The 27,172-nt window shown below is 42.2% G+C and overlaps 1 protein-coding gene across 6 annotated transcripts in view; it reads left to right on the top strand.

Annotated features, from left to right (window-relative positions):
* LOC119850545 (ATP-dependent translocase ABCB1-like) overlaps nucleotides 1-26,471 on the top strand; it is a 64,661-nt gene extending 38,190 nt beyond the window's left edge. For 4 of the 6 annotated variants that reach the window (XM_038388724.2, XM_038388728.2, XM_038388727.2 and 1 more), the window contains 11 exons: nucleotides 331-435; nucleotides 1,103-1,180; nucleotides 2,445-2,528; nucleotides 5,516-5,719; nucleotides 12,850-12,950; nucleotides 15,750-15,890; nucleotides 16,376-16,532; nucleotides 18,765-18,962; nucleotides 19,847-20,053; nucleotides 21,005-21,151; nucleotides 22,677-26,471. In XM_038388724.2, the coding sequence (XP_038244652.1) occupies nucleotides 331-435; nucleotides 1,103-1,180; nucleotides 2,445-2,528; nucleotides 5,516-5,719; nucleotides 12,850-12,950; nucleotides 15,750-15,890; nucleotides 16,376-16,532; nucleotides 18,765-18,962; nucleotides 19,847-20,053; nucleotides 21,005-21,151; nucleotides 22,677-22,868 (1,614 nt within the window). In that variant the 3' untranslated portion in view covers nucleotides 22,869-26,471. Of the gene's footprint in view, nucleotides 1-330; nucleotides 436-1,102; nucleotides 1,181-2,444; nucleotides 2,529-5,515; nucleotides 5,720-12,849; nucleotides 12,951-15,749; nucleotides 15,891-16,375; nucleotides 16,533-18,764; nucleotides 18,963-19,846; nucleotides 20,054-21,004; nucleotides 21,152-21,783; nucleotides 22,510-22,676 lie in introns of those variants that run through there. The other 2 variants (XM_038388730.2, XM_043509200.1) reach the window with 2 other exon arrangements.
* Nucleotides 26,472-27,172: the final 701 nt, after the last annotated feature.

Here is a 27,172-nt window from a genome sequence, read left to right as displayed (position 1 = left end):
GGGGAGGTGGATGGTCTGACGGAGTGACAGCATTCAGTGGAAGGCAGATAAGAGCTGGAGAAGTGGCAGCTTGGAGGTAGGATTTAGTGGAACTGCGGGTCACAGGCAAATGAGGAGAGGGTCTGGTGGAGGGTTGGAGAAGGGGTAGCTGATGAGAGGCAGGTCATCTGGGAGAGGTGGAGTGACCTCCTGGCCAGCAGCGGAAAGCTGAAAGGTGACAGAGTTCAGGAACCGGGGAAGAGCTGAGAGAAGGTGAAGCTCAATCATTTCTACAGTGTTTGTTTCTGAGCTATTGTAACTGGTGGTCATTTTGTGCTTTTTCTTACATAGGCTTTTCAAGAAATGGATCCTGAAAGAAGGAGCAAAACCACCACATTGCTTTCTCTAATGTTTCTTGTACTGTCAGTGATTAGTTTAGTAACACACATAATCCAGGTAAACTTCACTACATTGAAAAGCAAAGCTAAGTATCTGGTCACATACATTATGGTCAAGATTTTCAGATCTCATTGAGAGGCTGTTTTGGGAACATAATGCAACTTTGTATTCACTGTGTTTCTTATAAACTGTTCCAGAGCCAAACCACTGAATGACTCAAGGGGCTGGTATGGAATACAGAACCTTACTCTTCTAGATTGCCAGTTACAAAGCAGCCCAGGGGAGCAGTGCCTGAAAGGTGCTGCTGACCGGTCTGTGTCCTGAGGGAATGCGTTTGGGCACAGCCCAGTTCCACTACATTTGTGTGTATGTTACAAAAAACACCAGCACAGTTGGCACTGTTAGATAGTAAAGTAGATTGAGTAGTGAGGCTAAGGAATGAGTAAACCAGGAAGGTGACTTCACTGCTGACCTCTGCAGCTGGCTGCGGAAGCATGTGGTTGGGGCAGTATGATGAAACTTCAGTTTCCAGAAATGCGTGTGGTACCTTTCACCAGCTTTAAACTAACATCTGAAACCATATCCCAAAACACTGTGTAGTTTCTGTAAACAGTGTGGCTGAACGGTTGAAATATCATCACATTTACAGCAGATTGTTCTAAATATGACTGTAGAGCCCAGCATATACAATTCAACTGTTTTATTTCCTACTCTCCCTTTTCAGGGATTCATGTTCGGAAAGTCTGGGGAAGTTCTGACCAAGAGATTGCGATCTTTGTCATTCAAAGCATTGATTCAGCAGGTATGGGTCACATTTGTGGGTAAAAGCAATAGACGGCAAATATGCAGCACTCCTGCCACGTGAGCCAGATGGCTTTTGTGGGCTGTTTTGTATAACACCATGAAAATTCCTGGTTCCATGCAGCCTGTCTAGAGTCTCCCTCCAATATGGCTTCAAGAGAACCCATCCTTTTAGTGAAATTTTAACAATGCACAAGCGGCAAGTCTCTCTGAGCACACATGCAAAACAAAATAAAGCAAAAGCATGTATAAATTAATTCAGTGCTGCTAGGAGAGCTTTCTAATTTTGATGCCATCTCTTTCAATATAGACCATACTAAAGAGTGTATAAAACATGCATGTATCTGAGTGCATTGGTATTTTTGCAAAGATTAACAAAACAAAATCTCTGTCTGCCCCGATGGTCATGATATAAATGTTTAGATAAATAGGTTTAGGTCTATTTGCATCAAACTCCATAGCAAACGTACCATATCATAACAGGCATAGGTTCTCAAAGTATTATCTTTGCTCACTAGAGTGGTTTCTCTAGTCAATATGACCAGTTGGATCAGGAATGATTTACAATAATACTATTGCAACATGACTGTCCTTGCATACTCTCTGCTGATGGATCCCTGGGAAAGGACACACCTCTATTTGTTCCTGGCAGAGGATTCTCTGTGGGTGGACAATTTGGCACCCTGCACAGCTATTGTTAGCGCTTGGTATCACAGGGTTCTGCATATGCACAGGAGCATTCAAAGGAGATAGAGAAGGAGAGGGAAAATTACAAAAAAAATAAAAAAAACGCCAAACATCTCCTTCTTTTCCACTACCTTTAAGGATAATGAAGCTGATTCTCCTTCCACATGCACCCATATCGATCAGGACTAGCTCCACAGAAGTCAGTGTAATACAAAACATGTAGGAGAGGAGCACTGTGCCCATCAGATGTTGATATGGGCGTGGAAGGCACTCTCATTATGGTGCATGACACATACGTGACTCTACATTCTAAAATCTTTGCAGTTAATAGCACCTGGATTGTTACCAGTTTAATGTTCTGAGGGTAAGAATTAGTTTATCTGACAAATGTTACTCACTCTTTTTTTGTGATGAACATCTTAGTGCTTATGTTGGCTCTCTCTCTTCCTCACACACACACATGCTAGTCAAGCTTTAAATGTCCGTACATTGTACTAATGACCCTGACAAGTCTGAGTTACGATAAGAACATTTCATTTGCAAAAGCAAAAATAACTGAACCATCTGTTTGCTTTCAGGAGATTGGGTGGTACGATGATCATAAAAATGCCATAGGGGTTTTGTTAACCAGACTAGCTACAGATGCTTCACAAATCAAAGGGGTATGTTTATTTTTTTCTTTTTACGTTTTGCTTACAAATATGATTGCTGTGTTGGCAAGGGACGATGAAGTTATTTTGGAAAATGAGTTGGTAAATCTATTCTAGAGACTGGCTGACACATTTAAATGGCACACTATCAATGTCTTGGAAACAGTTTCAGTAGTCCCAATTTATGATGACTATGAAAGCTTCGGCAGATGTTCGTATACCTTCCATTTCATTGCTGTAAGCTGCTAAGTAAACAACTTAATAACTTTAAAAGTAAGCCATGTCCAAGGGCCAGTGTAAGCACTTCTGCACCACTTAAACCACATAATGGTGCAAAGTCTTCAGTGTATCAAGTGGCCGTAAAACCCCACTTCGGTTGCTTGGAGGGACTGTAATTGTGGGAGAGTTGCATTGCAGCCTATGCCTTGGCCTCATGTTGACATGGGTAGATTTTTTTTCTTCCCAGCTCTATCCACTGCATTTCATGCACAGAAAGCCTGTATATATGGGCTTTATGGAGTGAAGTGAGTGGTCATTAATACAGAGTGTCAGTGATAGTAGAAGCTTGAGGGACTGTGTGATTTCGGGAGTGGTGTAGGATAGGAGCCACTGAAAATCCTGCAAGTAAGTATGGCAAATTCTGCAGAATTTGCCAATCTCCCCTTTCCTCCCCACCACATGACCCAATTAAAAAAATTCTGGAACATCAGCCATACTTTTTAAAATCACTCATAAGCAAACGGTAATGAGTTTCCTGATTTATTCACTAGTTTAGTTTAAAATTGAATTAAATTTCTACTTCACCTGTCTTTTTTTAAAAAAAAAAAATCCTTCAACTCCTGGATTCACTAGATCCTCAGACTCACTAGATTTCATATTCCCTCCCACCTCATCTTTACTGGCCAGTACAGAGTGGGAATCGATCAAATATTTGACTGAACGTACAATTCTTGAGGATAAAATCCATCATCCCAGCCGTCAAGGTAAAATGGGAAGAAGGTGGTGCACAGGATCCAAACTATAAAAAAAGAGCTTTAATAAAGCAAAATGAACATCACAACATTGCATTCTCCAGAGCAGTGGTTCTCAACTGGCTGCAAGCAGATTTCAGGGGGTCCGCCTAGCAGGGCCAGCATTCGACTCGCTGAGGCCAAGGGCAGAAAGCCAAAGCCCCACCTCATGGGGCAGAAGCCCAGGGCACTGAGCCCGCCACACGGGGATGAAGCCAAAGCCTGAACAATACAGCTTTGGGGGGCCCCAGACGATTGCCCTGCTTGCTACCCCATAATGCTGGTCCTGGCTTTTATATACAGAAAACCAGTTATTGTGACACAGATGGGCCATGAAGTTTTTATAGCATATTGTGGGGGGGCCTCAGAAAGAAAAAGGTTGAGAACTCCTACTCTGGAGAACAAAGAAATATCTAAAAAGAAAAGGAGTACTTGTGGCACCTTAGAGACTAACAAATTTATTAGAGCATAAGCTTTCGTGAGCTACAGCTCACTTCATCGGATCTGTGAGTGAGAGATGAGGTGGGTGAAGTAATATCTTGTATTGGACAAACTTCTGTTGGTGAGAGAGGGAGGTTTTCGAGCTTACACAGTGCTCTTCTTCAGGTCGTCATCTTCACCAACAGAAGTTGATACAATAAAAGATATTACCTCACCTATCTTGTCTCTCTAATACCCTGGAACCAACACTGCTACTGCTAAGTAAGTGGGCAGCCATATGTTATGCTAGCTGAAGTCTCAAAGTGATCTTTATGTGTAAGCCCCTAGAGCATATGGCAATAATTCATCTTGGCATTGGTTTGATTTTATAATTTTATTGAACACAAAAGTCTCTTGAGGGCAGGAAAGCCTCTGGCTAGCGAAGAAAGAATTGTACTTTCCACCCAAGGCTTTCTTGATTTATCCACAGTGCAATATTTGAAAGATGGATTGTTTCCACAAAACTTTCCATTTTATCTGCCGGCGTGAGTAGAGCTGGCCAATATGTTTTCAGTGAATGGTATTTTTGCTGAACTATGTATTTTAGGGGTCTCAAATCTATTCATGAATTCAGGTCAAATTTGACTAATCGTGAAAAGAGATAGGGAGGGAGATTTGTTTTAAGTCTAACTGTTTCATTTTTGACCACTTAAAAATATGCCATCTCTACTTCTGTTTTGAAATGGCATTTCATTTTCAAATTTGACCAAATAAAAAAAAAGGAGAAAAACACCGCAATATGGCCAAATCAATACAAAAATTGGGAGGGGGCGGGGGGAGTTTTTAGTCAACCACAATGTTTTGGTCAATTTGAATTTTTTTTTTATTCAACAAAAAAAAATGTGTAATTTGGTTCAGTTCTAATCAAATCAATTTTTTCCCCTGATTTTTCCAGTTTGGCCCCCAGTCCGGAGAATCCACTATTTGCTCAGCTCGAGCCATGGGTATTGTTACAGTTTATATAGATCCAGTGTGCCAATTATCACTTTTAAATTTCTTGTTGACATGGATGTGCAGATCCTCAGGGAGACTAGAGCTCTTTGGTGTGAATACTCATATCCTGGTGCTGCTAAAAACAAAGTGCCTAACTAAAAGAACCTGCAGCTTCCATTATCTTCAGCTGATACACAGCACCTCTGAAAATCAGGCTCTAGGTGCCTTAAGCTAGGCACCCAGTAACTGAGATGCCCCAAATTGGAGGCTGTTGGCTCTTCATGATTTCTGTGCCTTGTTGTGGCACAGGAGGGCCCTGATATTTCTGTTGAATTGAGCCCATGTGGCCACATTTTCATCAGGCTTCCTGAACCTAACCCACAGATAGGGGTATTTGCATATGTAATTGTCCATATGAGTTTTTGCATATATAATTGTCCATTTTAAACGCACAACATTTATGATTGTTCTCCCTCTGAAATTGGATCCTAAGGAAACAATGATTTCATACATTTGATCTATATTTTGTGTCAGGAATTAACTCTAACTTTGGACTGTTTTGTTTGCCTTTGATAGGCTACTGGAAGCCGACTTGGCTTGTTCACTAAGGCTGCCTGTACCCTTCTGACCACCATCATTATTGCTTTTGTATATGACTGGCGAGTAACTTTGTTTATCCTGGCCTGCATTCCTTTCATTATTGCTTCAAATGCTATTAGACTGAGCTCTATGGCTGGTCACATATCAAAAGATCAAAAAGCTTTGGAAGAGGCTGGAAGAGTAAGTTCTCCCAATATAAACTAAATGGGTATAATGTTATATTGTTTTAATGACATTGTTAGTGATGATTTTCTACAGAAATTACTCTGAAAATTTATTAAATAAAACAGTGATAAAGAGAGAAATTCTGTTATAGTGGGATGCTAACTCCACTCTAGTTAAAGTTGAGGATGACTTTTCTTATTGCTTTAAAATCCACAGTTACTCATATTGCCTTGTAATTTAATGGCAAAAAAAATATGTTAACACAAAGTTAAGGTTGCTTGGTGGCATGTCGTCCCCTTGTAGATCCTTGAGTTGAGCAAAACACAAACTTCTGAACATCAGGAATTGCAGAGTTAAGGTTGCCCAGGCAACCTTAACTCTGCCTTCTTTCAGTAATTCCCCAGTACTCCCTGTTAACACATATACCTTTACTCTGCCAACCAATAGTTGCTGAAATGTTCAAGCTCTTCACTTTCTTCTACAGTCCATTCAGTATCACCCACAGGATTCCATCTAACACTATAAAAGGACAAAAAAGGGTAGGGGAAGGTTGATTGTGCTAGCTTCCCTCTAGCCTCTTTCAGCTATGCCTCACTGTGCACGTACTCTCACTGGCCCTTGGCACTATAAAGATTCAGAAGCTTCCAGACTGTGGCATACACACTCACACTTAGCCAACTCCTCAGAAATAATATCATACATGTATAATGTAAGAACTGCTTTACAGCCTTTTTACAGCTCCCGTGCCCTGATGGTACATCTCAGCTGGGAGGTCTGACTCCCAGCTCTCCTAGACATACCCATGCTAACTCTGCTCAAGCTAATGCACTAAAAATAGCAGTGTAGCTGGGGTAGCCAGGATGGTGGCTTGGATGAGCCTAACAAGTATTATGTACTCAGGGGATCTGGGTGGGTTTGTGCTCAAGTGGCTAGCTCAAGCCACTGCTCATGTCACCCTAGCTATGCACAGTGTGTACATCTATATGCGAACTGGAACTCGCACCTCCCAGCTTAAGTGTAGGGCTACAGTTACACACAGGATAGCGTCTCAACCTACACTTTCACTTAGCCATCCTGAAAGCATTAGAATCCTTTCAAATTCCACCTCACAGCTGGCAATATCCTTTGTAATTAAAGCCCCATGCCTTGTTACTGACATAACCTACACAGTTCTAAATAGAACTGAGGCATACTTCATCCTGAAGGTACACATGCACCTCCTGCCTTTCTACACACACACACACACACACACACACACACACACACACACACCCCTCCTCATATCTGAGTCACAGCTCTGTCACACATCTCGCTAACATACCTACCAAGCAGAGCTAACTAGTTCCTCCGCTCTTCAGTACAGCTCCATCTGCCCCTGAGCATACTCACTTTGCCTGGAGTGCATAGATAATAAATGCTTAGATTGCTCAGAAGCCAGCTCGCTACTGGAAAATACCCTTTCTAATACAGCCCCTGTGCCCTGCTAATGATATAAGGTACACAATTCTGCACTGTACTGATGCACACAGGATCCTGAAGATATACACCTAGCTCCTCCCTTTGTTTGGACATCGGAGGATGGCAAACACAGAGTTCTTCCTGTCCTAAGCTCTGCTTTCACACACCTCCAGAGTGATCCATACGTCCTCACATCACCAACACACTTACCAAGCAGGCCCAACTACTGCCTCCACCATTTAGTGTAGGTACACCTAGCATCCTGATTGCAACTGGAGTATATGCAAAAAATTCCCATTGGCTACTGCCAGCTCTAGGGAACATGGGGTGGGCAGCCTTTTTTTTTCTTGTCCTGTAATAGTGTTAGATGGAGTCTTGTGGGTGAGAGTGAATGGGCTGTAAAAGGAGGCAAAGAGCTTGTACATGTCAGCAGCTGCGGGATTGGCAAAGCAAAGGCATGTGTGTTAACCCAGCACTGCAGAAAGAGGGCAGAGGTAAGCTTGCATGCACAACCTTACTTGTGCATCTCCTGATTTTCAGTAGTTATTTTGTTCCACACAGCATTCTGCAGGCACACAGCATACCCCCAAGCAACCTTAACTCTGCATTTAACGTCGTTCTTTGCTATGGAATTTCCTAGGGTTTTTTTTTTTTAAACAGGAAAAGCTATGGTGGCGTTAGGAGGTAGTGGCCATATAGGCAGTTGTACATATTGTGTTCCACAATTAGTGTACTGAGCCAGCTGCACCACCCAACACACACATTCATCAGCTGTGCCTCACCAGCCCTGCTTCAGCACGCCGCCCCAGCCATGCCTCTGACCTATTCACTGCATTCCCGCCTCCCCACTACCAGGCAGAGGCTTCCCTATTGCAAGCCAGGAACACCTCTTCCTGAAGTCTTCACTCCCTGTATACTAACTTTTCTATTGCTGTCACTTCCTCCCTCCTCTAATCTGATTCACATGCAGTGCCTGGGGTGAAGAACAGCTGTGTTACAGTGGCATAGTGTTCAGTGTTCGTCGTGTTTCAGAATGGCTAGGTTTTGTAGCAAGCTGGTGGGAGAAATCACTGATGGGGTTTGTGTTCCAAAACACTGACCATTTTATGTTTGAGAGAAAAATCCTCTGACCCCTTTCCCATAGATGTACCCCATCTTCAAGAACCGTGAGGTGTCAGCGCTTGTAATGGTTTCTGGTCAGCCATGAACCCTCCAATTTCCCGATTAATGTTTGTTCAGTAGCTTTCCTGTAGTGTTGGGGTGCACTGGTAGAGCTGGGGTATAGGAAGGTTGGGGTATACTAGAAGGGCTGGGGCTGCAGGAAAGTTGGGGTGTATGGGGATTGGGGTGCAAAAACAGCTGTAGGATGCAGGGGGTTAGGATGCCAAGACCAAGCTTGGGGTTGGGGTGCAGGATGGTTTGAGTTTATTGGCAGTGGGGGCACAGGGTTGTGGTGCAGGGCTAGGGTGCACTGGCAGAGCTGGGGGTCATGTGCCTCCATCACCTGAACCTCTGACCTCTTACCACCTATTCCTATTTACCCCAATCCTCCCACCCAGCAGGGTTGCCAATTTGGTTGAACGTATACCAGGAGGTTTCATTACATGACACAATCTTTAAAGATTAATCTTTAATTCCCAAAAAACAACTAGGAGTATGGTGGCTTTGTGGATACAGACTAACACTGCTACCCCTCTGATACTTTAATTCCTGGAAACTCCAGGACAATCCTAGAAGTTTGGCAACCCTCATTCCCAGAAAGTTTACACATCCAATTTGCCACCCAAACGCTTAGATTACATTTCTCCCAAAATGAAATGACCACCTATGACTCTGACATTGTAGCAAGCTCCAGCCACTCAGTTCAAAATTCCTTTTGTCTTAAGTTAATCATGACCCCCTACCTATCTTTAGCCATGTTAATTGTAGGGTGAGTTCACAGCCATCCAGTGGTCTGTGATTCATCTTCCAGTCCTTAGTATCTACCTATGAACTCTAGCTCTAGAGTTCTAGCTCTAAGTTTTTTGTTTTTGTTTTTGTTTTTAAAACCCACCACCTAGAAACTTTTTTTTTTTTTAAAAAAAAATGGCTGGTTTTAAGGCTTATATCTCCAGAACATCTGGCTCAACAGATGTTAAGTTTGGGTCACTAACCCTTACCTCCTGAGGTGCACCACTATAAATTGGTGAACCTTCTGGGGGTGAAAGATGCATGTAGTGATCCAAATTTGGGGTCATTTGACCAAGGGGTTCACAAGATGCCATCCCCCACCAAATGAGCAGCTTTTCTAAAGGTTCATTCTAGTAATGGTTTTTTGCCCACATCTAGAGATCAGACCATGGGGCTGATCCTGGCACAAGGGTCTCACTCACTTGAGAGTTACCCCCAGAGAATGCATGGCACCCACAAGCCCATTGGGGGAAGCAAGATTCAGAACATTATTGGCAAAAGAGTTTGGCCATCCCTTAGGCTCTTGAGTAAAGGTCAAGCTCCACAACTTACATTGAGCATGTATGTAAAGCCAACCCCAAAGGATTTGCAGGTAGCATATGGTCACAGCAGCTGGATAGACTGAAGAGATGTGCAGTAAGTGTTTGTTCCTGAACATACCCAGCTAGTGACAGTTTGAGGCCCCCTTTGTTAAAAATCTGGGAAAGCGTGGCTGGCATGTTGCTAAAATCTGTTCCTATCAGGCTTTTGTTTTGAAGGGTGGAGGTGTAATGTCATCAAAGTATTTTTGTTTAAAAAAAAATAGGTGTGCAAATGCTTGCTGGCAAGAGAGGACCATTTTAGGAGAATAGGTTGAGAGGGGTTTGGGATTGAATGGAGAAGAGGGGGGATTATGGGGAGAAAGATAAATGGGGATGGGGGGTAGAGGAGGTTGGGTTTATGGAATGGATACTGGGAATCAGACCTGAGGGTTTGTTGCAGAAGTTCTGGGGGGAATAGGGACAGCTCCACATTCTCCCTTTCTGTCCCTTTTGTGTGTGTGCTGGAATCTGGGGGACCCCCTAGCTCTCTAGGGGAGTCAGCCCCTCCCCACCCCCTGCATGTGAGGTGCAATTTGTGGGGGCCTTGCCTCTCTGGGGGTGTCTAACCACTGTACTTGTCCCCTGTCTGTTTGCCAGGCTCTGAAGCTGCCTTGCCTACCCATGGGGATCTATCTGCCTTCCATGCCCCCTCTCATGTGAGCCAGGGTCTGCAGGAGGCATTGCTTTCTGGGGGCATCTAAGCCCCCTCCCTATTCCCTCACATGAATTGGAATCTGGGGTGCTTTATCCCTCTGAGGGAGTCTGGCCCCCTCTCCCCATATGGGCTTGGATCAGGGAAGTCTGGGTCCTCTGAGTGGGGCGCTTAGAACAGGCATGCTCAGAGCATGCCCCAAGAACACACTGCTGAGAGAGGGGTGAGCAGCTAAGAAAGGGCATGCTTGACACATATCAGAAACTCTCCAACTATGGGGAGGGAGAATGGAAAAATCCACTGGCATGAATGGAGCAGTTCATATGTCTCAGCATAGGCACCAACTTTTCCCGGCACCGGTGGGTGCTTAACTACAGCTGTTTTGTGGCGGCAAGCGCTGGGAGCTAGGGGGAGAAGTGGAGCTGCAGTGTGCTCAAGGAAGGAAGCAGAGGTGAGCTGGGGTGGGGGGGACAGGGCACCCACCAATTTTTCTCCGTCGGTGCCTATGCCTCTCAGAGCTAGGTTACTAGGTGTCTCAATTTTATAGGGACTGACCGGATATTCAGGGCTTTGTCTTTATATAGGTGCCTATTACTCCTACCCCGTCCCGATTTTTCACACTTGCTATCTGGTCACCCTACTCAGAGTTAGGTTCCGGCTGGATTCAGGCTGGGTGTTCACTTTCAGCTGAGAACATCTCATTAAGATGAATGGGCCACTTCACACCTCTCTGAAACTGTTATGATGCTGATGGATGTGTGGAGCACCTCTGCTCCATTGATCTTCTAATTTTATACAGCATTATAACTGAGCACCAGTCTGCTCTAGCTAAGGTGGGGAAGCCCTTCCTTTTTAAAGGATGACTACTAAGTATGCTAAAATCTGTGTGTTTATACAGATTGTCTTAGAATTTGCTATGTGTCATGAAAGCATAGGGTAGGGTGAGTGATCGGGGAAGGTGGAGTCATTTGAGTAAGGAGTTCCCCACAGCCTCCGGGGGGGGGGGGGAAAGTTCAGAGTCTAGAAGCTTTGAAGTTCTAAGCCCACCTTGAGCAAAAATCTGAGAATGAAATGTAAACTCTTGTTTTAATTTGGAGAAATGGAATCTGAGCACAGCAGATAATTAAGAATACTCTCAAACTATGTTTTTGAAAAGAAAATTAATTACAGGGGATGATTTGCCATGCAAGAGTTAAGTGGGAAGAAGGGAGCTGTTTGGGGTCTGGAGCAAGGGATGGAGGCATAGGCGCCGACTCTGTAGGTGAAAAAAAATTAGTGGTTGCTTAGCACCCACTGGCAGCCTTCCCCCTCCCGCCCACCAGTGGCCCCACCAATCAACTCCTTCCCCCTCCCAGCCTTCTGGCCCACCATGATCTGCTGTTCCACAGTGTGCAGCAGGTGCTGGGGATAAAGGGGAAGCAGCAGAGATGAAGTGCACTTGGGGATGGGGGCAGAAAGGAAGAAGCGCAGCAGGGGTGGGAAGATGGGAGTGGGGGCAGGGCCTTGAGCAGAGGCGGAAAGAGGTGGGGAGGTGAGGGCTTGGAGGAAGGGGTGGAGTGGGGGGCAGGGCCTGGAGCTGAGTGGGGGTTTGAGCACCCCCGGGGAAAGGAGGAATCTGGCACATGGCGAGGGAGATAAATGAGGATGGGTGGGAGGGGAAGGAAAAAGGGTTGGGGGCTCAAATAAGGGGGAGGGAGGGGATTAGAGGAGTGTGAGGGGTGCAGAGGAAGCTGGGGATTTGGGGGTGGGCTGTGAGCCCTGAATTCTCCCCTTCTGTGTGTATGCTTGGATCTGGGGGAGCCCTGCTCCTCTATGTGAGCTGGGATCTAGGGACCCTGCTCTTCCTGAAGTGTCTGAGCCTCTCACCTTGCCCCCCCAATGAAGCCAGGATCGGGGCGGGGGGGAGCTAAAGATCATGCAAATTTAAACATCTGAAATCTAGAAAATGAAAAGTTAAGATACACGTAACCCTTATGTGAGTGCTGGCCAATCTGGGGCGGACTGGGTGGGCCTGGCATATGGCTGGGGAAGCCTAGCAGGAGCAGGCGTCCCCACGGGGGTGAGTAGTAGGAGTGTGGGGCTCACCCAGCTCAGTGTGCAGCTCAGGCTGCATAACCAAGGTAGCATGCAGCCCACCAGTGAGCTGCTGTCTGGGATACATGTACTCAGAGAGCAAGGAGCAACTTTTTACCTTTTAATGGCTTCTATAGTGCCAGCTAATGCTGCTGTACAACAAAATGTACAGATTGTGGGAGGAGTACTTAGGAATCACATATCAGCCATGTTTGCTTAGTAGAAAGACCTCTGTGTGACCTTGGGCAAATCATTTAATTGTTGTGCCTCAGTTTCCCTGAGGGTGATACTTGTTTTTCTTTTTTTAAAAAAGAGAAAAACGCTTGGAGAGCAAAAGATGAAAAGTATTACAGATGTGCTAACTACATAGTGGTAGGAGTAGACTCAAACATAAGAGAGCACTTCATATCTGTCTTGTCTCCTGATTTTAGATTTCAATAGAAGCAGTTGAAAATATAAGAACTGTGGCTTCATTAACTAGTGAAGATGCATTCTATGAGAGATATAGTGCAAGTCTGAATGGTCCATACAGGTAGGATTTGCTCTCAAGCAATTCTGTTTTTTAAAAGCAATGAATACATGTTTTCTTAATTTAAAACAACTCAAGATTTATTCATATTATATTCATCTGCATACTGAAAATATTAAACACATAAATGATTTGAAAGGATTTTGGCAACCTTTTAAAAAGGGTTAAAATGTGTTGACTCGATTTCTTTAAAATACCTTCTTAGATGCTATGTGTGTGTGTGATGTAAAATTTGTATATATGAGAGAGAGAGAGAGAGAGAGAGAGAATGTAATGACCTGGTATAAAGTTTTAATTAACATGCATATGGGAGGTTTACTTGTTCCACAAGTACTGCAGCAGAATGACTTGCATATGTCAAGTGGCAAAGACTTTATACTACATAATGTGACCATGTATTACAACTTGCACTACAAGTATGGACTTGCACATCTTGAAATAAGGTGCATTTATTTTTCCCCTTTGGCCTTTTCAGTCACATTCTACAAGCTAATCACTGCAGGGGCTAATTTCTAATATCCAAATATGTCAGACATTTTCATAGTCTCCATTTTATTTAAATGAAATGATCTATCATCCATTTTGTTTCTTTCCCCTTAAATACAGTATGTTTTAAGTAAAAGCAGGGATTGAAAATGATAGTCCTCTGCCAATGACAGTTTTATGATTCAATATTCTATAAACCATCACTATGAGAAAAAAAATCTATATTTCATTGGAGAAATGGGATTCTCGGTTTTAGCACTTGTCTCTGGTCCTGGCAGATCATTGTACTACAATATTATGATTTATAGAGAACTTTAGAAAACATTTTAAAAATATATGAGCACTAGAGATAAGTGAAAATCTGAATTTCCATCCTGTGGGAAATTCTAATATGTCAAACTCTGTTTTGCTCTGAATTGGGACAAAAAGTGAAAATATATCAAATTTTTTCACGGAAAGAAAACTTTTTAGAAAAATGTCAATTTGGGGGAGGGATAGCTCCGTGGTTTGAGCATTGGCCTGCTAAACTAGGGTTGTGAGTTCAGTCCTTGAGGGGGGGCCATTTAGGGATCTGGGGCAAAAATTGGGGATTGGTCCTGCTTTGAGCAGGGGGTTGGACTAGATCAGGGATCTCAAATTCAGATGACTGAGGACCACATGAGAACTAGTACATTGGCCTGAGGGCTGCATCACTGACCACCCCCCCACCCCCCGCTGGCCTGGGCCTGCCCCCACTCCGCCCCTTCCCTGCCCTGCCTCAACTCCGCCCCCTCCCTGCCCCCAGGGGGGCAGGAAGGGTGCAGGGTGCGACAGGGACTCAGGGCAGGGGGTTGGGGTGCAGGAGGGGTGTGGGGTGCAGCAGGGGGCTCAGGGCAGGGGATTCGGGGGGCAGGTCCAGCAGGGAAGCCTGCCTGCCCTGCCCTCGCACTGCTCTGCTCCGGGAAGCAGCCAGGACCTGGGGGGTACACAGGGGTCTGTGATCAGGGAACCGTGGTCAATGGGAGCTTCGAGGGAGATACCTGGAGGCGCGGCCAGGGCAATACACAGACCCCTGTGTGCACTCCCCCCCCCCAAAGGTCCCAGACCCGGAGTAGGGCGGGGGCAGGGCAGGCAGGCAGGGAGCCTACCCTTGCCCTCGGTGTGTGGCAGGCCAGACCCGCTCTCAGTAAATGCTAGGGGGGCGGGGTGCCGTGGGGAGCTGATGGGCTGCAGAAAATAACCCCACAGGCTGCATGCAGGCCGCATGTTTGAGATCCCTGGACTAGATGATCTCCTGAGGTCCCTTCCAACCCTGAGATTCTATGAATTTAGGAATGGCAAATCCATTCTTTTTTTTGCATTTTCTCTCCAAACAAAATATTTTTATATTTCCAAATAATTGAAATATTTTTTTTCTTTAACTGACCTGAAACTTTTTCTTTCTATCTAGTTCAACATCAAACTACATTTCCCTGTTTTAGAATATTGCCTCTCTTATGGGCTAGGCTCCCTGCTTGGACTACATCTCCTATGATGCAGTGTGGTCTCCCCTCTGACTGAGTGGCATAATGCATTATCGGAGTCACATGGCTATGGGTGCAAAGCAGAAGTATTTCAATTCAGGTCAAACCAACCCAGAATAAAATATGTTGTTACTTTTTTTCCCAATGGAAAATTTCAAATGTGCAGAAATTTCATTGTCAGAACTAGTACCAGTTTTTTTTGTCACAGCAAGGTCTGCACGTAATTTAAGGTGATCCAGTTTTACCATTCCACATAACAACATTGGTCACCATTTAAAAATCACCACTACACAGTGGGTTCTGAATTGCTACTCTCCCCCTCCTCTCTCCCCCGCCTTACTCAGAACAGGCAATATCTGCAGTGCTTCAGTTATGCTGTGTTGTAAACATTGACTTTTCTATGGTGACCACTTCATTTATCCAAAATGTCCAAAAATTCAAGCATTCAAAGATCATAAGAGACTTACCGAAATTATCAATTTGCTTTGTGTCAGATTGCTTTGGCCATCCATAAGCATTTCTTCTGGAAACCAACATTCAAGTGTTAAAAGTTTTTGACTATTAAAGGTAATTTTGTCCTAAGGTCCTATTCAACAAACAGCTAGTTGGGATGAAGAGATCTCATTTGCCATAAGTTCTCTCCAGAGGCACCTTCATGGACCCCTAGCATGCAGCTTTATTAATTATTATTTGAGTGAGTGAGGTATAGGGTTTGCCACCCCTAATCCAAAGGTCTGACCTTCTCCCAGCAAGTCTCTGCTCTTGGCATTTCTTGACAATTTTTTCCTTTAACATAAATCTTTTCTTTTATCAGGAACTCTCTAACAAAAGCCCCCCTAAATGGACTTACCTATGGAATAGCCCAATGTACAATCTACTTTCTTGATGCAGCAGTCTTCAGATTCGCAGCCTGGCTCATTGCTAATGGTTATACAAACTTTGAAAATGTATTAATGTGAGTACACATCAGTCCAAAGGCAGTGATTTCAACACATGTTAATTGTATACAAGTCTAATTACTGAGGCAATGGTGCAAAAGGTCCAACAGTTTAGAATCTGGTCAGGAGTTCAATTCAGGCAGAAGGGTTATTTTTTGGAGAGGAAGCATGGGAGCATTTGTGTTGGCATGTATAGAGCCAGGCTCAGTTTATTTACTATGGAGAAACTTTTACTGTTGACACTTCATTGCAAACAACGGGCTTTGTGAAATGCTTCTGCGTGGAGAAATTACATACCATTTGCCACCCATTAAAAATATTTGTAGCTGTAAACCTCTGTTTCTAATCCACTGTGTGTAATTTTTCTAAGCCATAAAGTTCTCGGATTTATAGATAGTGTTAAGTCTGTTTGTTTTAAATAACAAAAATAACATTTATAATTTATGAACAATAATAAAAAAATATCTCTTTAGATGAAACTGAAAGATGTTTTGGTTTTCAGAGCCTTTTCTTCAGTTCTATTTGCTGCTTTGAATGTTGGGCAGTCCATTTCTTTGGCACCAGATTTTGGCAAAGCTAAAGTTTCTGCCCAACGAATCTTTCAGCTTTTGGATCAGAAACCCTTAATTGACAGCTATAGTGAAGAGGGAACAAAACTGGTAAGGCCATTTAGAAAGTCCTTGAAACTAACAAACCTGGTGGTACTGTATTGTCCTTAATTGTATTAATCTAGTTAAATTGCCTTTTGCGATGTCACAGAAGACAGGACCAGACTGGTAAGGTAAAATTTAACAGCAATAACTTAATTTTATATTTGCTCTGTGCCATTTAATACCTTTTTTGCTTGAGAAATTAATAGAATACTTTTAAGTGCAGTTCTAGTCTGAAAAGTGACTGGAAGAATGACATTTCATTCACCTGTTCTCTCCGTTGGGGGTATTCTGAGGCCTTGTCTACACTACTGGGGTAAGTCAACCTAAGTTACGCTACTCCAGCTATGTGAACAATGTAACTGGATTCGATGTAGCTTAGGTTAACTTACCACGGTGTCTTCACTGTTCTGCATTGATGGGAGGCGCTCTTCCATTGACTTACCTTACTCTTCTTGTTCCGGTGGAGTACCGGAGTCGAACAGAGTGCGCTCTGCCATCAACACCTGCTGAATCAATTGCAGCAGTGTCGATCTCCCCGGTAGTGAAGACAAGTCCAGAGTTATAACTGCTCTGCTTTAGCAATACAATTATGTTTTCACTGCTTCTTACTACTGTCTACTATGCAGCTGTGTCGGAGAGTGAGTTAGATTTTATTCCTTCTTGTGCATCATCAGCAGACTTGTTTGCTAAGTTCCAGTCAGTTACATCTATGTAACAGAGAGTCAAGGTAGGTGAGTTAATATCTTTCCTTGGACCAAATTATGTCGGTGAGAGAGACAAGCTGTTGAGCTTGGACAGAGCTCTTCTTCAGTTCTGTGAAAGCTTGTCTCTCTCACCAACAGAAGTTGGTCCAATAAAAGATATTACTTCACCCACGTTGACCAACACGGCTAAACAACACTGGGACCAACATGGCTAAACAACACTGCGTACAACTTTTGTGTAACCTCATTTAAGTCAAAGGGGTTGTACAAGTATTACTGAGGACGTAACTTGGCCTGCAGAACCTTTTGTTCCTGGTGATTATATGTGAGATGGAAAGAAACCAGCTTATCTCTCAAAGCCCAGAGTTGACAGTTAGAAACTCATCTTTGTATTTTTAAACGGAACACATTTCATACGGAAAGCATTGAGAGATAATAAATGCTTTTACAAGTAGAACCAGCCTTTCAGAAACTTGAAATTGCTTTAGAATTCTAGCTTTTGGATAGTGGCCTTGATTCAGAAAAGGACTCGGGCACATACTGTAAGCATGCCAGTAACTCATGTGCACAACTTTAAGTCACACGTGCTCGACTACTTTCCTGAATCAGCTCCACATGCCCAGACAACTTTCCAGGGGAACTATCTTCTTGCAGATAAAGACGATAATTGAAAGTGCAACCACTCTAGGCTAAATCTTGATGCCAGTGAAGCAGCTGCCTTTGACTTCAGTGAAGCTAAGATTTGGCCTAAAGAGTTTAAACCTTGAATGTCCAGTTCTCTAGGTGCTGTGACAGCCCATTGTACTCACAGTGCTGGTATTGTGGTCCTGGAGCTGTGCCACCCCCAAGGCATCAGACGAGGCTCCCACAGTCTCTCCTAACATCTCCTCCTTCACTCACCATTGTCTTCAAGTCTTCTTCCTTGCTAACTCTTAAAGTCAGAGCTCCCTTCCTACATAAAAGAGCCAATCACTATCCTTTCCTTATTCAAACCACCACTTAAAACATAGTTATCTTTGAAAAATATGAATAATCCATCAAAGTAAAAATGTTTAACCCAATCTGAGATTTGATGTTCACCTTGTACTATGTTCATCCTGTGTACTATCTGTTTAAATTACACTATTTAGAGAGTGAACTCCCAGGGGCATGAACTATGTTTTCCACACACAATGATAGTGTCTGGATTATATGCATTGGTGACATAAAAGAGAGGTATTAGGGTTGTTTATCATTACCTAAAGTAATGATAGCCCTTGGGAACCAGGCTGAAAAGGAAGATAGAAATGAGAAAGAGATGCAGAAAAGAACCCCTCAAAAAGGAGGTCCTGTAAACAGAAGATACCAACCCAATGTCACTGCATATTTAAGCAATAATAAACTGACAAAAATACTCTGGGTTTGAAAATGCCATACCATTTCCAATTGACTTGTCAACACCTTCATTTAAATGACCATACTGAGTTGTGTTTGATGCTTCTGTACAAGATAGACAGGTCTTCTGTCATACATTTGTATTTTCTACCGTTTCCAGAGTCAGTTTGATGGCAACATTGAATTCAGGGATATCCATTTTGTATACCCTACAAGACCAAAAGCTCAAGTTTTGCAAGGATTCAGCATGAAGGTTAATAAAGGACAGACGCTAGCCTTGGTGGGGAGCAGTGGTTGTGGCAAAAGCACATCCATTCAGCTGCTGGAGAGATTTTATGACCCTGTGGCAGGACAAGTGGTAAGAAGACATTTGTGTAGCTATTAACACTTAGAGCTTATAGAACTGTTCTTCAAAGTATTTTACAAACATTAAATCATCCGCACAACACCCCTCTTGAGGTGGATAAGTGTTACAGGTCCCGGTTCTGCAGAGAAAACTTGGGACTTGCTTAAGGTAGAACCGGGAGTAGAACTCAGAATCTTCTGACTCACCATCCTGGCTTTAGATCACTAGATTGCATCTCTTTGTTGATTTACTTGATATATTGGAGGGGGCATTAGAATATATTTCCCATAATGTAAGCCTTGTCACTAGTCCTGTACTCATGTTAACATGACACAATTTGAGGTCTAATTCATCACTTGATGAGACTTTCAATGCAAGGCCTATTAATGATGATGGGAGCTCCAAAAAGAATAGCCTAGAGATGGGTGAGTCAAAGGAGGTTTGAATAAATGCCCAAAGATGTGGATTCTTTTTGGAGCTCTTCAACCATCTAGATCTAAGAAGCTCATGAACAGACTTTCTCATGAGATCCCTGGTACCTGCCATCATCAGTAAAGATGGAAATTCTGTGGGCACATCTCGTTATAGATTGGCAATTCCACATCTATTACTGAAGCTAGCAGAGCTAGACATGCACAAAAAATAATTCTGAGAGGAAAAGGTTATCTGAGCTTCTTTTGAATTTTTGAAGAGTTTTTTGGTTCAGTTCAATTTTGGGCGAAAGATCTGGTCATCTATTATTAAATCAGAAGTGGTTCACCAACCACTCTACTTTTACTGTAACTCTAACACAGGTCAGAGGACTTTTACAGATTCGTGTTTCATGTTTACATTGTATGCCTGAGGAGGAGTATTGCTTTCTGCAGGGAATTATTTTTCCCTTTTTCTGTTTCTAGTTTGCAGATGGATTCGATACCAAGTCTTTGCATTTGCAGTGGTTAAGGTCCAAATTGGGTATTGTGTCACAGGAGCCTATTTTGTTTGACTGCAGCATTGCTGAAAATATCCAGTATGGAGACAACAGTAGGGTTGTCAGTCAGGAGGAGGTTGAAGAAGCAGCTAAAGCAGCACATATTCACACCTTCATAGAAAATCTTCCAGAGGTAAATGAAAATGTCTTTCCATTCTCAGTGTGGGGTAAATATTCACTGGGACCTATGTAAGCAACTCCCATTAATGCAAAACAATATGCTTTTTTGTTTTTTAAAAAAAAGCTTATTTTCTTGTGTGTCAATTCTCAGAGAGGAAAATAGGAAGCTGATGTTTAAAAATGTAACTTGCAATATGTTTTAACACATTTACAGTCATAATTAGCTAATTCAAATGCAAAATCCGAGCTACAGTTTTCTTGTTTTACTCTACCACAGTGATGTTATATAACAACTATAAAAGAGACATTTGATTCTTAACCTTTATTTTCATTTCCTCATAAACTTTGCCAATTGTTTTTCCGTTTTTGGCTGAAACTTTCTCTAGTTTTAGTCTTATCTGAAAGGTAAAATGTTTCAAGTACATCTTAACCTTCATGTTTGCCGTGGACTTAGTTCTCAAAGTGGAGAAAGACCTTGGAAAGGCCCAAAGAAATCAGGCTTACTGTAAAGTTACATAGAATTGAAAATGACAATTGAAAAAAAAATATTTATTTTTCATTACCACCTAGTTTTTGAAAATGCACTTAGAAGAAAGTTTTGGATGTGTAAGAAATAAAGGATCACCTCCTGAGAGTTTAGGACCTTGAAATTATAAATGTCTCTTGAGATCTATATGTATAAATACAGGTATCTTTGACTAGACACATCAGTGGTTGCATCACTTGGGAGTTAGTCTTTTTCTAATGCTGAGATGAATTTTCATTACAGAGCAGTTATCAATACGTGTAACTGTAGAGATGCATTTTGATTCAAACAGTTACTAAAATCTTATAAAATTTTAATTATTAAAACAATTACATTATTCTTTTAAGGTGGAAATGCTTAATATAGTATATTTTTAATAGCAGAGAATGTAACTTTCTGTTTCTAACTTTCCTTCACAACGAATACTTACTTATACAGAAGTATAATACCCAAGTGGGTGACAAAGGAGCACAACTTTCTGGAGGTCAGAAACAAAGAATAGCAATTGCTCGTGCTCTAGTTCGTAAGCCAGCAGTTCTGCTTCTAGATGAAGCCACATCTGCTCTTGACATGGAAAGTGAAAAGGTTAGTAATATGCATTATACCATTTATAATACACACAAAATTATGGGGTTCAAAAGCTTCAGTGCATGAACACAGACGTTCCGTCTACAATACAATTTTGGAAGTTCCACACAACAATCCTTAGCTCACTATCTCTCTACGGCCTGCTTTTTGTAGAGTGCCCTCAACTCCTGATGTCTAAATTGGGAGTTGATGGTATTCAGCAACAGTTGGGACTGGAGACAAAGTGGGATTTTCAGAACGCCTCAATTTTGGCCTGCCTCAGTTCCTTTAAAGTCAGTTATGAAGTCAATGGGACTTTTAATGCGTTCGCAATTAGGCCGATGCTGAGCACTTTGGAAAATCCTATTCATAATTAGCAACTCTGAGTCTGAGACAGGTGTCTTCAAACAGTAGACTTGATCTACTAGAGGAGGCCTTGTAAGGCAAATCACCAGTTCCTTCCTCTTCCCTTCAGCCAGCAGCACTAGCAGCAAGGTGGGTCTCTTTCTGCACTATTTCCTGCTCTGTCTGGGTGAACAGGTGTTGCTACGGAGACCGAGAGGGATCCACTCTGCCAGTAGAATTGCTGGCTGTCAGGACAGAATGGAACAATGAAGAAGTTTAATGTCCTGCCTCTGTCCTCTTCCCAGTCCTTTGATCCACCTGCATTCAGCAAGTAAGAGGTGACATGCAGGAGCAGCTGGCTTGGGAAAAAGGTTTCAGCAACACTTCCTACCGCTCAGGAGATGCTGTGCAGTGAAGAGAGAGTAATTAAGCTATCCTCTGCTGCTCAGCTGGCTGAGCTTCCTCACTGCATCCACAATCTGCAGGAGAGGAGGGAGACTCCATAGGGACGTATAAACTGTTCATTCAGTTGCAGTAGAAGTAAAAAATGCAACCATGCAAAATACCATCCAGTTGTGAGGCAGATGTCAGGATCCTGAATTTTGGATTTTTATGGACAACAAGGTGTATCTGGCATTGCTGGTGCTATCGATGAACGTGCAAGTTTTATTCATGTCTATGTATTTGGCTAGTCTGCTTTCTGCAAAATGATCTCAATTCTGTGCATGTCTGATTGACAAACACCTGGACAAGTGCATATCGGGGGGGAGGACAAAGGTTGTTTCCAACTACATGCCGAATTTAGAGAAACTAACAGACAGCATGCAATGTCAAATATAACACACACATTTGGTAAGCAACCAATATCACAGACAATTCATTACACCTCTGCAAATTAGTTGTGTTGCATGGTAAATCTAAGTTTTATGTTGGTCCAAACTAGTTACTTATGGATCTCATTCTGCTAGCCCTTGTTCATGAGAGTAGTCTCAGTGACTTCAGTGGAATTACTCACACAAATAAAGATTGTAATATCAGGCCCCTGTGTTTGAGTCCTTCTTCATGCATGGAAAGTACTGACTCTAAACACCAGTGAGGAACACCCAAGTTGTAACGTGAACTATAAAGGCAAAGGTGTAACATGTGAAAGGGAAGATTCTCCAGGTAATAACAAGTTTTTCACTGCATCTGTCTGCAGATTGTCCAGAAAGCCTTGGACAATGCCAGGAAAGGTCGAACCTGCATTATTATTGCTCACCGTTTGACAACTATCCAGAACGCTGATGTCATAGCAGTGATTCATAATGGAAAAGTAGTGGAAAAAGGGACTCACTGCCAGCTGCTGGCAAAGGAAGGACATTACTATGAACTTGTAAATGCACAAGTTTAGTTGTAACATTAATGTTAATGAGACTATTTTTATAAATACACACACAACCCACAGCTAAGTAATATTAAGGATGAATGCATCTTATTACTGAGATGTCTGCAGGTTGAAAACACGGGCACATAGTAAAAAAACAGAGAACAGACATTTATTTTTTCCTTGTGTCACAGCTTTAGTTTACTTAACCCTATTGGTAAGATCCTTTGGGCATGTTGGTTTATTTTAAACTGCTTTTATATTAATGATTACAAGCCTTTCATGGAAATGTATATTGACAAAATAGATCACAAACTGTTTGTTTAAAAATTATTGTTAAAACCTGTATTATTGACCTAACAGAACTTACGGGTTCTTTTGAAACGGTTAAGGCTATTTCAAAAAGACTTAAAAATAATTATTATTGGCCCAATGGCTATGATGGCTCCTTTTTGGAGCTGATTAATGTCAACTATATAAATAGCTATTTAACAAAAAATGGTGGAGGGATGGGGGTTCACCATACGAAGTTAGATTTAAGCATTTTTTTCAGCTTTTTAAATGGAGTTTTAGAAATGTTGAACCATCTATAGTCATAGTGGTTTACACAGCTGTTAGAATATTTTATTCTCAGAATGTTTTTCCCTTAATATAGTCAACCATCATGCTTAAACAACAGTTGAGGAACATATGTCATCTACTTATTAGAGAGAGAGACAGACAGACAGACTCGGGCAGCCCTGTTTTTGGTTTGCTTCTGGCAAACTCACTCTTTGGTTTGCCAAGGAAAAAATCAAAACCACCTTTGGTTTTGGTTTAGTATTTTCACCCTACAGAAGCTTGGAATATTTCATACTTTCAGATGCCACTGCTTACTTGTGACAGACAAAAATTAAAAATAATTATAATCTCCTTTGCCCTTTTGTTTCCCTGCTTCTAGGTCTATGAGGGAAACAAAATATAAAAACACAAAAACTTTGCTCTCAACCTCACCAAAATATATGTGGCCACTCTTCCCTATTCATCCTCATCCCCAATCAGCTTTTCTCAGCAGCTACCAGGAAGGGCTACTCCCACTATTGGCCATTGAGCCTCTGTAGACGCATGGGGAGGGGCTGGTCAGTTTCTGCTGGCACCACCATGACGTGTGCAGGAAAGTGTCTTTTCACTTCTATTTATAGAGAAATCAGTGGCTGTTCTCACAGTATTTCCCTGTTATCCAAACTGGAATCAAATGTGTCCCTTTGTCTGGTTTTGTTTTTACACTGGAACCAATTGTTAACTCAGTTTACGGTAAAGTTGAAGCCTATAATAAAGAATGTGGAAATTCATTCAAATATTACATGGAGGGGATTGCCAAACTTAGGTTTTTTTAAGGCCATGTAATGTATGAACTATGTAACATCTGTACCTACTTAATGGGATCTCATAGTTACATCAACACAGATAATGTAGAGTAGAAGCCAAAATGCTTCACTGCTCAATCTGCTTCCAATCTGATAACTTTGAACTTGTTTTAATAGAGCTGGGCAAAACATTTGAGGAGACATGCACAATTGGACATTTAAAGGTTTAGAAAAGGGTTCTACTTCGGTCAACTGACAGTACATATGAGCTGCCACAACCATTAGGCATGTGGTCCCATCATTTTGCCATCTTAGAGAAAGGTGTCAGCGTTACATATGACGTACAGAAAGATGATTGTACATATATCGTTCTTGGCATGTTGCTTAACATTGTTCATTAGTGCATTCCTGTGTGTGGCAATAGGCAGCCAAATTCAATCAAGTCTGTATTGCTGGAACAATGGTTTTGAAATAAAAGACCTGGAGGTGTCAAGTATCAGACCATTCTTTAAAATATTGTGGGATTAGAAGTTGCTGCAGCCAGAACAACCAGCTCTTTCTATTTAGTGTATTTTAGTCTATGCTTGGAGTGTGCGTTCAATGATGCTGATCTTATCTGTGGGGAAAGTACATGACTCTGTGGCCGGACCTCACTTTTCTTAAAAAATGAATCTGGAAAACCTCCCACTGTATACATCTGGCCTCTTCACTTGTATTTCAAAGGAGGAAATTTTAACAAGAAAATGGCAAATACGATGAAGGTAACATGGGTCAGTTCACTTAGTCTTCCACAATTCTACACCCCCACTACTTAAAAGAATCAATATTTATTTATTTTCAGTGTAAATAATACACACTAATATCAGTCTCCCTTTAAAATTACAATCCAGAGCAATAAAACACAATACAACAAAAACAAATCCCAGACAACATAATACAGCCAGACACCAAGAAAACAGAACAAACTCTTCTTCAGATTTGCAACAGAAACCCCACACAATCAAATCCCTGTTAAAGTATGTGGGCTGTGCTGCATGAATCTAGGCAGATATCCATGTTGCAAGCTTTGGTAACAAATGATGGGCAAACACTCCCACCCATGGAGGGTGGGTGGTCCTGTAATCAGCCATATTCTCTGGTAGCTTCTCCCAATCCACCATAATCACCCCCCACCAGCCTGCTCTCATTTCTGCCCCAGTCTCACCCCATCACTGAAAGATACCCACTTGCATTTTCCAGTCCAGATCAGCTGGAGAGAGAGGTCCAGACAGCCTGCAAATTGGTCAAGATATTGGCCAGCAGTGAAGAGGCAAAAGTGGTATTAAGCCATCTTTGCAGATTCCAAATTCTGGGATCAACAGGCTACAACCTGGTGCAAGACAGAGGAGCCACTCCAGAGGACCTGTAGGCTAAAATGACACCTGTTTCTGCCTGTCCACATCTGCTACACTTGGTGCCAGAATAAAACCTTACTAGCACCTTTGCCACTCACCTCTGGACAGTATCTTGGCCAGTTTTCAGGCTGTCTGGGCCTGCACAGCCAGAGGGTTCCCCTACTTAAGAGGATTTCTCCCCTGCCCAAACTTGCTGGTTATGTGGCCAGTTTGCACCAGTGTGGTCATGAGCCTGGCCCACCATGCTGGATGTCATCAGCATTCTGGAAAAAACATCAGCCCATATCTACTCACTAACTCTAATGGCCTCTCAAACCTATTGAAGAAGGGGGAGAAGGCATAAAACATGTACATCACAAAGTATGTTATGTTAACGCTTATCTAAGCGTGCTAGGCTATTGCTGATGTATGAAGTTGTGAAGAGCAAGAGTGCACCAAGATTTTGAAGAGCAGCCACAACATAATTAATCATTCAACTTGCCTGTAAATACAGCATAAATTGCTGTCAAATTTGATTAACTCTTTGGGATCAGGAATCAAATTTACACTGATACATGCTCATTCAAACTTCAGACATGGTGAGGAGCATAGTATAAATACTTAGACAAACTGATAGTAGAAAATGCCAATTCTGCTGGAGTTAAGGAGTTAAATGTCCTTGTATTCTTATTTTCATTAGTGTAGGACAATCCCAATGGCTCTTGAAGTTCCCCTTGTTTCCTTCCCAAATATTTCACCTCCTTTACAGACTATAAAACTCCTATTCACACCAACTTAAAAAGTGTAGAGGATTGTATAACTCCATAAAGAAGCTACTTCTTAAAGGCCTTATGGGGATAAGGAAGAATTTCATTGGAATCACCATTTGCAACCCTCAGATCCTTAGAAACTTTCTCCCTTTTAAAAACAGATTTGCTATCATTTTGAAAAATGAAAAAATAAAAAAAAAAGTGTTTGTTTATTCAATTCAGCTGAAATGCTAAATTAGTGTGTCTTTATTTTCCAGGGATTAGCTTTATGAGTCTAATTTAAATTCTGAGCGAGCTTATGAAATTTTGTGATAAAATTCATGACAGGCAATAAATAATCTGTCTATTCTTGGCTGCAATCAACATATATTGTACCAATGACTTATGTGTTTATAATTGTGAATATGTCTGGCTAATGGAGAACTTTTAGGTCTTATGTCATATCAGTAGTTAGGAAAATTCCTGTCACGGTTTGGTTTGTGCCACATTGTCAGTCAGCAGTTTCTCCAGCTTTTCTTCAAATGTTAATGGGATATGACTTTTCCCAATTAGGGGAACCATGAAAATATTCTGCAGAATCGTTAAGGTCTATTCACCTGATGTTGCTGGAGGGTTTAAAGCGAAAGTGCTTTCAAGAGACCTTGTATGCCATGTTGTAGCTGTGTTGGTCTCGGGATATTAGGATATATCTACACAGCAACTAGACACCCTCAGCTGGCTCATGTCAGCTGACTCAGGATTGCAGGGCTCCAGCTGCGGAGATGTTTCATTGCTGTGTAGACTTCTGGGCTTGGGCTTGGGCTCGAGCTCGGGCTCTAGGACCCTGTGAGATGGGAAGGTCC

The sequence above is a fragment of the Dermochelys coriacea genome, chromosome 2 (genome assembly GCF_009764565.3).
Source record: "Dermochelys coriacea isolate rDerCor1 chromosome 2, rDerCor1.pri.v4, whole genome shotgun sequence".
NCBI lineage: Eukaryota > Metazoa > Chordata > Testudines > Dermochelyidae > Dermochelys > Dermochelys coriacea.
The sequence above is the reverse complement of the archived record's forward strand: the minus strand, read 5'-3'. Positions and strand labels throughout refer to the sequence as shown.